The sequence below is a fragment of the Euwallacea fornicatus genome, chromosome 7, assembly GCF_040115645.1.
Source record: "Euwallacea fornicatus isolate EFF26 chromosome 7, ASM4011564v1, whole genome shotgun sequence".
Lineage (NCBI taxonomy): Eukaryota > Metazoa > Arthropoda > Insecta > Coleoptera > Curculionidae > Euwallacea > Euwallacea fornicatus.
The window spans coordinates 4,602,121-4,615,607 of NC_089547.1; the positions used below are offsets into that span (position 1 = coordinate 4,602,121).

At 42.2% G+C, this 13,487-nt stretch overlaps 3 protein-coding genes across 4 annotated transcripts in view; all 3 read left to right on the forward strand.

Moving 5' to 3' along the window:
• The window catches only part of dgo (diego), a 34,922-nt gene extending 29,510 nt beyond the window's left edge, over positions 1-5,412 (forward strand). The window contains exons 6-9 of the mRNA XM_066283993.1: positions 1,939-2,407; positions 3,979-4,174; positions 4,505-4,674; positions 4,726-5,412. Of these exons, the coding sequence (XP_066140090.1) occupies positions 1,939-2,407; positions 3,979-4,174; positions 4,505-4,674; positions 4,726-5,152 (1,262 nt within the window). The 3' untranslated portion in view covers positions 5,153-5,412. The remainder of the gene's footprint in view (positions 1-1,938; positions 2,408-3,978; positions 4,175-4,504; positions 4,675-4,725) is intronic.
• Positions 5,413-6,770: 1,358 nt separating this feature from the next.
• Positions 6,771-8,453, forward strand: LOC136340171 (kielin/chordin-like protein). The gene is made up of 6 exons (XM_066284001.1): positions 6,771-6,911; positions 6,965-7,196; positions 7,477-7,706; positions 7,759-7,908; positions 7,966-8,004; positions 8,110-8,453. The coding sequence occupies exons 1-6, from the start codon at positions 6,830-6,832 to the stop codon at positions 8,247-8,249; spliced, it is 873 nt and encodes a 290-aa protein (XP_066140098.1). The 5' UTR covers positions 6,771-6,829; the 3' UTR covers positions 8,250-8,453.
• A 136-nt stretch (positions 8,454-8,589) lies between these two features.
• On the forward strand, positions 8,590-12,630 carry LOC136340173 (trypsin-like). Of its 2 annotated transcripts, none has more exons than XM_066284004.1 (6): positions 8,590-10,398; positions 10,444-10,590; positions 10,643-10,782; positions 11,671-11,834; positions 11,885-12,005; positions 12,430-12,630. In XM_066284004.1, the coding sequence occupies exons 1-6, from the start codon at positions 10,344-10,346 to the stop codon at positions 12,589-12,591; spliced, it is 789 nt and encodes a 262-aa protein (XP_066140101.1). In that variant the 5' UTR covers positions 8,590-10,343; the 3' UTR covers positions 12,592-12,630. The 2 variants fall into 2 exon arrangements, with proteins under 2 accessions (XP_066140101.1, XP_066140102.1); XM_066284005.1 differs by having other exon boundaries at positions 10,447-10,590.
• Positions 12,631-13,487: the final 857 nt, after the last annotated feature.

A 13,487-nucleotide genomic window follows, 5' to 3' on the forward strand; every position in this document is an offset into this window, starting at 1 on the left:
TTGGCTCATGTTATCGGTTACGAAGTGGGCGATTCATCTATTAACCGCTGGCGGAATAACAAAGCTTATAAACGGATCGTCATTTTTTGTCGGGAAGAATCTGTTACTTGTTTATTATTCGAAAAAAGTAGACAAGCACATGGCCAATGGGAGCTCTGATTGTTCCCACTGTCACCGCCAAGCGATTAAACGGGACAGAGTACCCTCTGAGAACCGGAGTTCGTCCAGTCCTCAGTTTCGCCCAAAGAGGAGTTTTTTTTACAGAGGGAGACCCGTGATTCCCCCATAGAAATTCGAACTGAAAGCGCCACCCACGCACCGAGTTGCAGCGACCGTCTGAGCAGGGCCGGCCTTAGCAAGTCCGACGCCTTGGGCGAAACTCTTAGCCACCCCCTCACCCTCAAGAAATGCCGCCGGCCAGGAAAGCCCTGGGTCGTCACCCAATTTCGCGCCCTTCCTCGCCAGGTCCGTCCCGACTGTGGGATACGCGGCAGCAGGACAATTGACCTGTAGCTCTGCGCGGCTTCATTCTGGCTGGACACCAGCTACGCAGGTAGTACCTTAGTCTGCCTGACGTGTCGGAGAACGTCGTTGATTGCCTGTTCGACGGTTTCCTGCCCCTGGGCTGCCTTCGGCGATCGTCCGCGTGGCCATCACTCTAGGAGCTGGTGAAAACGGGGGAGTACCAAGTCCAGTTTTTTTTTTTTCACCACGTTGTTTACTTTCCCCTGATATTTTTATCTTTCGCGAGTAGCAACGTGTTCTTGTCTGAATTGTTCCGTTAAACTGACCAGGGCTCCCCTGGCATGAATCATCCTGACGGCCAATAAAAAACCAAAACGGTCGTAAAATCGAATTTATATTTTGAAATGTCGATCAAATAATCGATGGAAAAACAGAAAAACTCCTACATAAACTCGAGTATGAGTTTATCCCGGCGAAGTTAATTGTTGTTTATGTTCCCAGGAAGATTTCCCAAACATTTCCCGAACTTTGCGTCGCGTAAACATGGCTACTCTTTCTTGGTACTGCCCAAGGTGAAAAACCACGGGAATTTTACGTCGGTGCGTTAAAATCAACGTCTTTTTTGCCAGTGTAATGACTGCAACACCTCGAGTCGATCTGTCTCTATAGAGAGAATGTCGAGAAATGCTTAAGAATGCAACGTTTTATCGGCGTTGCAGATCAGATACAATCGCATAACTTTACGGTCAATGTTGCCAACACAATAAATAATAATCAGTGTTCAACGAGTGGTACCAAAAGGGCTTGAAAGACGAGTCGAGCACAGCGTGAGTACCGTGAAACGTGCCTGGCAAAGGTCGTTTGCTGTAATTGCGAAATTATGCGATTTGTTGCCTGATTACCTGAGAAGATCTCGGTAACGAATGAGGAGGTTTAGTGGCACCGCCCCCCTTAAAGAGGTTTGCTAAACTAAGTTTCAACGAGGGGTTGACGCCGCCCAAGCGGTCAAAGGTTTTGTAAAGAACGAGAAGGTTTAATGGCACCGCCCCCATAAGGAAGCTCGCTAAAGTGAGCATCGGCGAGGGGTTGGTACCACCTAAATAGTCGGAAATTTGAGTTCCGCCAAAGTTTCCGAGAAAGAGGCCTCTGTTAGAAGGAAGAGCTCGTTGTGATTGCTGGACCGATCACGTTCAGTACTGTACAGGGTGCCCAATGGAAAATAAGCGAATTTCTATTGGCGGACATACAGAGTGTCCCGTGGGACAAAGGAGGGTTTCTAAATTAAAACATTTTATTACTCGTGATTGGCGGGCCCCATTGTGCTCCGGCTAATTTGCAGAGGTCAACGCCACCAGATCCTACCTCATCGATTTATTGCTTTATAATATGATGCTGCCGTATTTCTATTATTATAATCCCACTATTGGAATGTAACGCGTAGGAGTCTCAAACGTGATGATCTTTCATTTTCAGAAGTCGTCGATATATCAGTAACCGAAACCCCGGCAACCGCGAAACCAGTTACAAACAACAAACCCTGGTCCCCCTACGGCTGCCACTACTATCCGGACCCCGAGGCCTTCCCCCCTCCCAACCTGGACACGTTACCTCCGGAGCCCTTAAAAAAGGGAGAGCAGTACTACCTAGATCTAGCCGGGAATATTTGCAAGGGCCCAGTGGGAGTAGGCTACACCTGCTACTGCGCCCCCTTGTTCCGGCACTTGGAGGCGAAGATCGAAAAGGACAAGAGGGAGCTTTTGCGAGCGCAAGTTCGGCTGGGACAGAGGGTGGCCGGTCTGGAGCAGAAACTGAACCGCGGAGGGCATGGGAGGCGCTCAGAGCGAGTCCTTAACATGTACAAAGAGCCGGAGCCGCAGATGATCAGGTCGAGGAGCCTGGAGATGCTGGATACCGCCGAAAAGGCGCAGTTGCAAGCCACCAGGTAAGATTTTGCTCTAGTAAACGGGAACAAATCTGATGCTTGAAACTGGAGAAGTAATGGTCGTGAAATTACGGTAACGCCATGTAAATGTGTGTTTCCTGTATAAATAACTGGCGAGGCACAAATATGCCCGAGATTGTAGCAAACACCTGTATAATGGGAATGTGAGTGCATTAGTAATGGTATTTAAAGTTTCGAAAGGCCATTAGACGGTAATCGGCATGAGAAGATTATTTAACAAGTTTCAGACACGTTCAATAGTGGCCATAATTATAGGGACTTTCTTAAATTGATATAAATAAGAGCTGAAATCTAAGTAACATGAGAGGTTGGCGGAGCAAAACGTTGAAGTTCCGCCTTGGCCGCCGCAATCTCCAGATTTAAACCCTATTGAGAACTTGCAGGACTACGTTGACAACCAAATACGACACAAAAACTACGTTTATTTAATTTGCTTGTATGCAGAACTCCAAGAGGCAGAGCCAAATATTAATGAGAGAGCAAATATTAGCTTGTAAGTTAAATTTTAGCTGTTGCTTATATCAATTTAGGAAAGTTGCTATCGTGATGGCCGCTACTGTAAGTAGTAAAAATTGCCGTATAAATTATTCTTAAAGCATCTTAAAGGCTAACACAGTTCCTCCAGCCAAATGTCTCGAGATTCGTGGGGCCCTATCTGTAACTGCAGAGTGGAGAGATAATGCGATGTTTATGTTTTTATTTATTGCTTTTCTCTGAAAACAACCTGAGACAATAGAGCTTCTTGGTGTATTTGAATTATTGATTTACAACCCATTTACCAATTACCGAGTGGTATTTATCTAATTGCCGCTAATAATACATAAATACCGGTAGCTTTGGAGTTATTTAAACTCGGAGATTTCCTCGCAACGATAATTTATTGGGTGAAAGAATTCTGTTCTGTACGCCGACGTACCTTAAGGCCGCGTGTGACGTGGATTTATTATTGATTTATAAACGTATTGTGAGCCAGATAGAATTCCAGTACTCTTATTAAATTACCCATACATATTTCTTATTTGTATAAGATGTAGACCTCCAGTTTTTCCACGTCTGAAACGGGTTCTTGTGGAACCGAGTTTGCTTTCTAGGTTAGATGATTGATACCGAAAAATGTACGATTCAATGGATGAATTATTTTTTCCCACTTTGGGGGCTATGATTAATGCATGAGCTATAAGCACTCCAGCTAGAGACATTATCATTAAATCCGCCGTGAAAGATGTGTAAGAGAATTCAATTACAATGCACCGTAAATCAATGTTGGGAAGTCTTCAAGAGGTCCACAGTTCTTACTGTTCTCTTCTAATTGCTGCATTCTAATTAACCATCAAAGCCTTTTTAATGTCCAACCTCTTTAAGACACATACACCTATACCTACCTGGGAAATAGCCTGGCACAAACTAGTTTTTCTTCATTAAACTGATATTACATCTGAAGCACTTAAATGTATAATTTAGATGTGATACTCTTAGAAACGGAAGTCCCAATTGCTCCGTGTGTGTTAAGCGACCCACGCACATTATAAGAGTTTGTTGTCTTTTTCTAGAAGCATGGATGAGTTGGAACCCCTTGAAATCGGCCCTCAAATGCCTCGACCCTCTGTCAAGGAATTGGTGGCTAGGATACAGCAACAGCACCAGCAAAATGCCCACAACGAGGGCGCCAATAGCGAGAGCAGCGAGGACGAGGATGGTCCCTTGAGGATGCCGTCCAGGAAGGGCCCGATCGGAGAACCTAATCTTGTAAGATGTTTTATGATAATTGTTGAAATTTAATTTTTGAAAATTCTTTACTTTATGGTGGCGACAAATTTTCGTCTCTCATTAGAGTTTCGGTTTTCGCTTAGACTGAACTTTCGAGAACTCAATCGAAGTCGAAGGGGTTTTCGAAGATGACGTGATTTAATTTGCAACATTATTGCATTTTCATTAATAGCACACCACCGGCAATCATATTATATAGCGTTATAAGTTATCGTAGATATATGAATTCTTAACAAACTAGTGAAGGGATTTTTCCTGCCCTGTTATATTTGCAAGAAATTGCTGTTTTAATTGATATTCGGTACACAGAACGCTATGGGTCAGACCCTCCGTCTTGGCCACTACGAAAACGTGCCAAACGACGCAGCTCCTCGCAGCAGAAGCGGCGTTTACAGTCCAACCATGGAACCTGCTGCTGTAAGCCCATCTTCTCGCTACATTGAGCCTATAGTGAAGATTCAGGAACCGGGCAATATGAGGTGGCTAAAGCAGTAATTAATCAAACGTTAGACTAACTCTTTTTTTCTTAGGTATCCGGACCCTTATAAGCAATACCCGCAGCCCAGCACGAGCAAATACGACCCGATGAACCCGTATCAGCCTGAAATGCGCTACAACGACCCAGCCTACCATACCCACTACTACGAAGATGAGCTGACGGCTGCCTCCACAACCAAGTTCTATGATCACTCAATCAATGCACGTCTGGCAAAGCTTCGGGTGCTGGAAAACTCCAAAGGGTATCCGGAGTCAAAAAACCCGATCGAGGGTTCTTCCAGAATGCTGGATCCGAATTTCGGAGAGCGGGTTCTGGAGAACCCCCATGACACGGTAGACAGAGACACGAACAATGATTCCGGGTATTCGACGAAGGTCTATGGCAGTTCCAAGGGCAACTCGCCCAGTTTGAGTGGGCAGATTGAAGGGGAGTGCGTGGGGGCGAGTAGTTTAGTGTAAGTAAGTAGTACAAAAACGCGATTTGAACTCGTAATTAATTCATTCGAAATGGAATTAGAGAATTGCTAATAATGACAGTAATATAGATAAGGTGTTATTTATTAGTAGAAGTAGGTAAGAGTTTCCAGAGATGTAGTAAGTATAGCGATGAGATGTATTATAATAATGTAAAAGTTTGAAGTTCATTCGATTGTATAAATTAATATTTAAATGTATTATTATTAGAGAGTTGACAATAAATTAATATTTTATTTTTAAAACCGTCGAATGCAATTACTGGACCACAAATTTTGGAAATATGGACGAAACAATGCTCTCCCCCTTCCCTCTTCTTGAAACTGTTAAGGAAAAATCGTTTGGCTTTAATCGATCGATTCCGGCCCCACATTCACCCTAATACCCTTGTCTTTGAGTCAGAAAGGGTTTCTTTGTTGATCAAGAGATCCACAGAATTGACGAAAGGTTTATTTAGGGACCGACAGGGCGTTAAAAAATAATTTATTACATGAAATGTAAATTCTAGAAATTCTTGAGATTACGGTGACCGCGAATTGTTCAACGTTGCAGCGGCTGCATTTCGCTGCAGCGTCGACTTCAAACGCTAAAGCACCTCACCTACTTCAAAGATAGCTACATTATCAATCGCTGCCTAAAACAAATCGAAAACTCATAGAATCCATGATAACTTCGTTTATTAATTTTCCGCACAACGCATTTCCTCAGATGACCGTTGCAGGAAAAAAAACGAGGCATAAAAAAGTATGGAGAGAACGTAATCCACCACTAGAAGTCCGGATAATTAAAACCCGGAAACCCCGCTGTATTTCATATTGTAAAATGATGAATGACGACCATCCTGTTGATTAAAAGTACACCGAAATCCTGACATCGTACACCCAAGTTTGAACATTCGAGGTCTATTTAGGGCATTGGATTCTTCTATGTATCTAACTTTGCCGCAATGTATACTCAAAATAATGGACTTCGGGCCTCAATCAAAAACGCACCTAACAATAATTCCTGGTATACCGGACAGGAATCCATCAGTCCCTAATCCCTATACAGAGCTTTAGTTTTAGAAGAGAATATTAGAATTAATGACTGTATTAGTTCGGTTATGACGGAGTGAGGAGTGATGGTTTGTCCGTATTCGATACATGACCTATACAAGGGCTGGTATTCGATCGATAGATTTATTAGACAGGAAACCCATGTAACATCCTTTTCTGCATGAGCCAGACAGATGTGGAAGGTGATGGTGTAATCATTATTATTAAAAATGTTAAAGCTGATGGTGTTCATCCTCGGGCCGAAGCAGCATCACCCGCACCAAAACTAGAAGTGTTAATGACATTGAATGACCTTGGCTTCAACAGTACCTGATGCTAATTGCAGATTTGCGCGTTATTTGGGTTCAAAAATGGTTCCACTCACGTTATAACGGGAGGCCTCTCGGGTCATTGATGCAATAGTAGGTGGATGCAATTGAATGGCCTGCATCCGCATCGAGTCCAAATAGCAAATTTACGGCAACAGCGAGTTAGAAAATATTCCTAAAATAGTCCTGAGTCCATTTAACATTTCTTCAATGGTTCCGTTAAGTGAGTTGGTCTCAAGCGCCGCATCTTGTGTATCTTCAATCTTCAGTGTCAGTGTTACGGTGGTCAGTGGAGTACGATGAAGAACGTACAGTATCTATACATAACGGTCACTCATCTTTTGGTAGTCTTGAGCGTTTTTGACACATGGCCGTATGCAGGTCAGTAATGCACGAGTCATTGCTGCGGCCCCGTTGATTCAGTTTCTTTCCAGCTTCAGAAAACTGCGACCTCTCCGGCACGCTTCTCTATGAGGACATGGGCTGCAGACCTTTCTACGACCGACCAAACCTCTGCCCGTCCAAGTTCGACTGCCTCGGCCTCAAGAAGTCCACCACCGACTGTTTCCTCAAAGGAAAGACGTACAAGATCAATGAAACTGTCGATTCCAGGCTGACCGCGGGATTGTGCGATTTGGGGTGCCGATGTCAGGGCCATGAAGACAAGTATGTGCTCTCGATGCGAGCCCGTTAAAGCCCTTTTCAGCGCTCCTAGGGTGATAAATTCGTCACCTTTCAGGCGTCGTTGAAAGTTCGTAAGTGTGTCAGAAGTACGCACGAAAAAGAAGGGAAACTTTTTATCAGTTTATATCGCTGGTACCGCAAAGTTAGCACCCCCTTAAACCGTAATAAATATGGCCTTAACTTGTTCTCAACTGATTTATTTCACGTAGGATTCCCTCCATCTTTGCGATGAGAAGTTTTTGATTTATTCGCTCTTTTACAGAACAAGGTTCAAATGTGCCACGGTGAGCTGTCCGGAGTGGTCAGTTTTGGAACCTCCTACAGGGTGCTACAGGAAATACTCGCTGGACGATTGCTGCTACATCAGGGAAATGTGCCCCCCTTACGAGAATTCCACCATTTGCGTCTATGACGGAAAAGTCTATAAGGAAGGGGAGAACTTCTTGCCCAAGAACTCCTGCTGGAGGTGCGTTTGCCAGGCGGGATATAGAGGTATGGCATAGTTCCCTCGGTGATGATTTTTTGATGTACACTCGCATTGCAGGGAAGCTGGAGAAACCATTTTGCAGAAGGCGCTCTTGCGGAGTGCAGGTCAAGAATCAGGAAAAGCTGCAGGAGAGATGTGCGCCTCTCTACTACAAAAGGAAATATCGCGAGACCGACCCCTTGTGCTGCCCCGTAAACTGGATCTGCAGTAAGTACCAAACACTCCTAAGCCCTATTTTATCCCCTAACTATTTTCTTTGAACAGGTGAAGGCAACGAGAAAATCACGGGCAAACCGCAATCAGGTTAGTTTCCATCAATCATGCACTTGCAGGGTTCTCTTAGCATAATGAAGCAACTACTGATGCGGTTATAAGCGAAGTAATTAATCGCCATAATTCGATTTGCAGAGAAGATGTGCCTGTTCGGTCAGAAACTGGTCAGAGTGGGACAGAAATTCGAAAAGACGGTGATGATGCCCAGGAATTTAACTGTAAGCTGTGAATGCAAGATTCCACCTCTGTTAACGTGTGTCACTTATGTAGTGTGATCTTTACATTGCACTTGGAGCGTGCTTTGATAGTGTGTCGAGATTGCGACTGGTGTATGTGATTAAATTGATAATTATGAATCGGTAATGGCGTGTGTGTTGCAGAAGAAGATGCATCATCTTATTGTATTCAAATGTATTTATTTGTATTGTAGAGATATGACGTTTCTGTTGGGAGTAAAGTAACCTCTAGCTGTGCTTTAACTGATTGTTTATTAGTTACGGAGGTGAATGCAGTTAAAAGAAAAGCGAGTGATGGATTGAGCTTTCTTGCATGGTATCATCAAAAAGTACTTCAATCAAGCATAGGTATTATAAACGCAAGGTGACGGATTCTTGAGCCCAACTATAGGGATCTCGGTAACCACAAAAGGTATAAAGTCGATTAAATTATGCAATTTGAGATTTGATAAAAAGAGTGATACCAGAGGAGTTTCCCTTCACCATATTGTCAAGAGATTTATTTAGAATCTACATTTTTAACCGATAGATTGGGCTTTTTCAATCTCCGCGGAAATGGATCAGTTGACTGATGGCCTACCCTGGTTATGCCGGTTTTGTAACGATTATATTACTAGCAAAAAATTACAAGGATTTCGTTTAGGTTAGTTCAGGCTACAGATTCGGGTGATCCATTTAAAATATGCAAGAGAGTTAGCATTAACTCCCGGGGTAAAGGGGATGCTATCATCTTGAAAATAGTTAATATGACTCGGCCACATCCAATTTAGTATACCGGAAAATTTCCAAATGTTTACTTTTGCTATATTTGTAAGTAAAAAGTGCGTTCACCATATCATCAAGAGAATTTACATTTCTGACCTTTAATATTTTTAAACCTCTACGAATATAGAATAAGTCATCATGTTTTAGTCAAATACATTAATTACAAAAGAACAGCAACAGATCTGCAGTGTTTATAATTATAATAATGTTTATGCGAAATCTGTAACTAGTCCAATATTGCCAATATACGATAACCTAATAATTTATCCATAAATCCGTAATCATCGATAAACCACAACACAATTATGTTAATGTTGTTTTATTGGCATTATTATCAATAATACAGCGGATTAAGTAACTGATAATGATGCGTATAATGTTTGTGTTATTTAACGGAGAGGGGTGGTTTTTGATCCATACGTTTTTAGTGCTTAGGGTTCCCCTTTTTTACTGTTTCCCATATTTTGTCGATGTATCTTCAGATGCTTGATGACGATATTATTGTTGTTATTGTCGATTTTTTACATTAAAATAATAAAAGGCAACAATTTGATAAAAAGTATATACGTTTTTATTGGGCAACAAAAGTTCAAGCTCAGAAAACAGCTTTTATGCGCATATACGTAAAAGGTAATGCGAAAAGTTTAAAGCTTCGAGAGAACGTTTCGCTTAAAAGTTCGGCACTTTATTGCCCATGATTTGATGGAATTTTTTCCCTATAGAAGATTCAACATACAAAAACTCTATTAAGAGCTTAATAACACTGACCGCTGTTCGAAACCTAAACTTATCCTTCTGAAGCAATTTCCCAGGAAAAGCTTCTCTGAAAGGAGTTTTTCTGTTTTTCCCCGAAGGTGTTGAGACGTATTATGAGGGATCCGCCAGAAGTATAGTTTCCATTAATGGATTTTGAAATTTTACACGCACTACATACATCAATAGAGCGGAAAAAAGTTGCAAAAGCCCCTTCAGTGGCAAATTATATTAGGCAATCTGTCTTAATCTTTCGGGCTTTCACCGGTTTAAGCAGATATACCAATCTAAAAGGCAAATGTCTTAAAAGCCGCTTCATAGACTTAACATCTAATGCTTTAATCTCTGTCTCATCGCCTGACAGAGGTTCTTCACCTGGAGCTGCCAATCATCAGCTCCGAATTGATTTTTGCAGGTGAAAGCTGTTTTCGTGGATCTCGGGGGCTTCGCCCGTTAAACAATTTTTTAGACGAAAAAGCCACGTTAGTTGCGTAAAGCATCTAATCGATATTGAATTTGGTACCTTATTGGGTCCAAAAACCGAAAATTCATCTGACTCCTTCAAGCGGAAATGTATAAAACAGCTCCCAGGCGAAATGTTCAGGTTTTAGTAAAATGTGTGGTCGCGTCATTTGGTTTGCGATCGTCTATTTCGTGCAATTTTCAGTTGGTAAGTTCCCGTAACTACCCCCAACCATCTCTAACCGGGTTTTAGTAGTCGCTCAGAAAAAAAGTGAAGAAATCCTCAATGGCAAAGTGGTGAAAATCGACGAATACCCCTATCAAGTAGGCATTCTCAGTACTGGGGCCTACAAAATTATCTGCGGCGGGGTGATTATTAAGCCCAGAGTGGTTCTCACTGGTAAGTTGACTTTAGGGTTAACCAAGTTATGCCAACACTCATCGAAACGCAGCTGCCCATTGCACTCAGACCAGAATGCAGGGACCCAGGACTAATTTGGCAGTACTAGCGGGGGCCAACCACATTTTTGATACTCAAGGGGAAGTTCATAAGATCGCTAAAGTGATCAGACACCCGGACTTTTCATATGCGGTAAGACGCTCACTTGAGAATTCGTTAAAAAAAAGTAGCTTTTGTCAGAAAGATCTGGGCGAGTTATCCGGGAGGGTTTCTGGAGGAATTGTTTTAGTACGAGAGCCGTTTCTGAGGGAAATATTTTCTGACTACTTTCACTGCGGAAATATTTTTCGTAGCATGATGTGGATGCATGACAAACTGAAGCAGGCGTTTCTGCTTGGGTGCGAACCCTCGCGAAAGAGCGCAATAATAAAAATATTTTTTGGCAATTCTCCCTCCCACCTTAATTCCCCTCCCCGTGGGAGTTAGCGTTACGTCTAAAATTTTCAAGACAAATCAGCCAAGTGTGGCGGGCCGAGGAATGCCTTAAATTAATTAAATTAAAGATAATCTTATGTAGATTCTAACCCCCGGCTTCCAAAATACCTCCTCCAGGTGTCCTCTACGCGGCGCCCCGTCAAAGTCATAACAGGACCGAGCTACACTGACGCGAACCCAAATTTATGTTCCTCAGAACGGCGGCCATCTTGTTTGCTCAACAAAAGCACGTGACATAGTTGTCAAATCTTCTTCAATTTAAACAAAAGTAGCATGACGGCAACAACAACGTCCAAAATGGCTGCGTTACTGTACCTTCCTCTTAACAAACACCGTTAATACCCCTTAATTTACAGCTCACGCTTTGTTTCTCATCCTCGTGTAAATGAAAACGCTCTCCATGATATTAAAAAACTTAGTCAGACAGTATTTCAGCACTAAATGTTACATAAGTTGAGAACGTTATGTGCCAACTTCCTCCGAGGAATACGTCCTTTTCAGAAACGCGTAAATTCTATAGAAAGCAACTTTGTAACTTTATTAATCTCCAAATGTGAGTATAATATTAATAAGTTTTCTATGCAGCACTTGCAAAATGATATTTCGGTACTGCTGCTGGAAAAACCTATAAATATCGGGGAAAAAGCTGACACTATCGAGGTTTACGACGAGGAACCGCAGGGTGGTACTAAAGCTTCGGTTTCTGGATGGGGAAGGACTGAAACTGGACTGCAATCCACACATTTGAGGTTAGGCGTAATTTTCGTTGAGTGACCGCATGAAGAAATTGCATCTTTAGGGCCGTGAAAGTTGAAGTTGAAGACAGAAGTAACTGCCTGAAGTACTTTCCCCCGATTTTCCCCATCACTGTAAGCGAGAAGCAGATCTGCATAAAACCCCATCACAAGACCACATACTTTGTGAGTATTTTTGTCAGCGTTCAAGGGGAGTTATTAAGTTATCTCTCCCTAAAAGGAGCAAACAAAACCCACTTTTTAGTTTACCCCCTCGGCTTCGGCATCAGATTATTATTAACGATTTATACAAACAGCCCGAAGCGCTGGGCATGTATATGGGTAGTACCGTCGTAATCGAGGGGGGGAGGGGGGAGGGGGCAACAGCACTGCGCGGCAAACTAAAAAATACGCCGAACTTTCCTGATGGGCGATTTTTCTGGGTGGTAGGGGGACGACGATTAAAAATTCTATGAGGGGCGCTAGACATGCTGAGGACGGCCCTGTATTTGAATACACAGAGTATATCGTTTTGATCGTTTTCGCTAGGAAAAATTAAACGTAAAGTTGATGAAATGTAGACGTTTCGTTCATAATTTTGTGCTTCAAGGGCGACAGCGGAGGGCCTTTGACTGTGGATGGAAAGTTGGTGGGCTTGGTGTCCTTTGGAAGACAGCTGAAGCCCAATATCAAGACCACAGTGTTCACTAGAGTGGGACAATTTAAAGACTTCATAGAGCAGGCTCTACCTGATGAATATAAATATGAATAAAGGCATTTTCGGTTCTTGATCTTTTGTTAAATATATTTCCTCCTAATCAATTATAGCGTAAGAACACGCTCTTTTCGTACGCGTTTTTTTTGTTTGGGCCGCTGCTGAATCCCTATAAAGACTACAAATTTTTCTTGTTATTTCCAGAATCTTCGGTAACTCCTCTATTTCCCCAAACATAAATTTCAATGGCTTAGTTGCCGTTACTACTGAAATCTAATAAAGGCTCAGTCCTCTTTTGCTCCTGCTTTTTTTTAACGTAATTTTTCTCAACACTGGTTTTTTTTTGTGAAAATACAAATGCTCTATTAAAATGCCAGTGAACACTTTTGTTCATCTCAATGTCAAGAAATGTATTCGCATTATTTCTTTATTTGTTGACAACTTGGCGAAGGATTAAATTATCTCCGAATACTTGGTTCTTTAATACGCGAATATATTGGATATGTATGTAAAATATAATAAACACTTGTAATAGTTAAGCCCTGTTTGCACATCCATCCGATAGATAACATTGATAAGACCCCTAAACATTTCACGGTTATTTGTCCAATTATTGGAAAAATCTGGCCTTTAATGAATGGGTTAATATGATAATGCTATACTTTATTTGTTAATATATGTATGTTTTCATGTCACTCTTATAGCAAAGCTGCATTTAGGCCTACAAAACTCACTCACCACTGTCTCGCTGTAACAATAAACAATTGAAATCGTACTTCGCCATCAATGGCCCCTAAACCGCACCAAAAACCCCTGGAAAATCCGAATCCGTCCTACACGAACCGTTTCTTCGCCTACTCGATGTCGGAGAACAATTTTCCGATTGGTCGGTGCAGATTTTCCAGGTCGCCATTGGCGGGAAGTGGCAACTTTAAAGCCGGGAAAACTTTGGC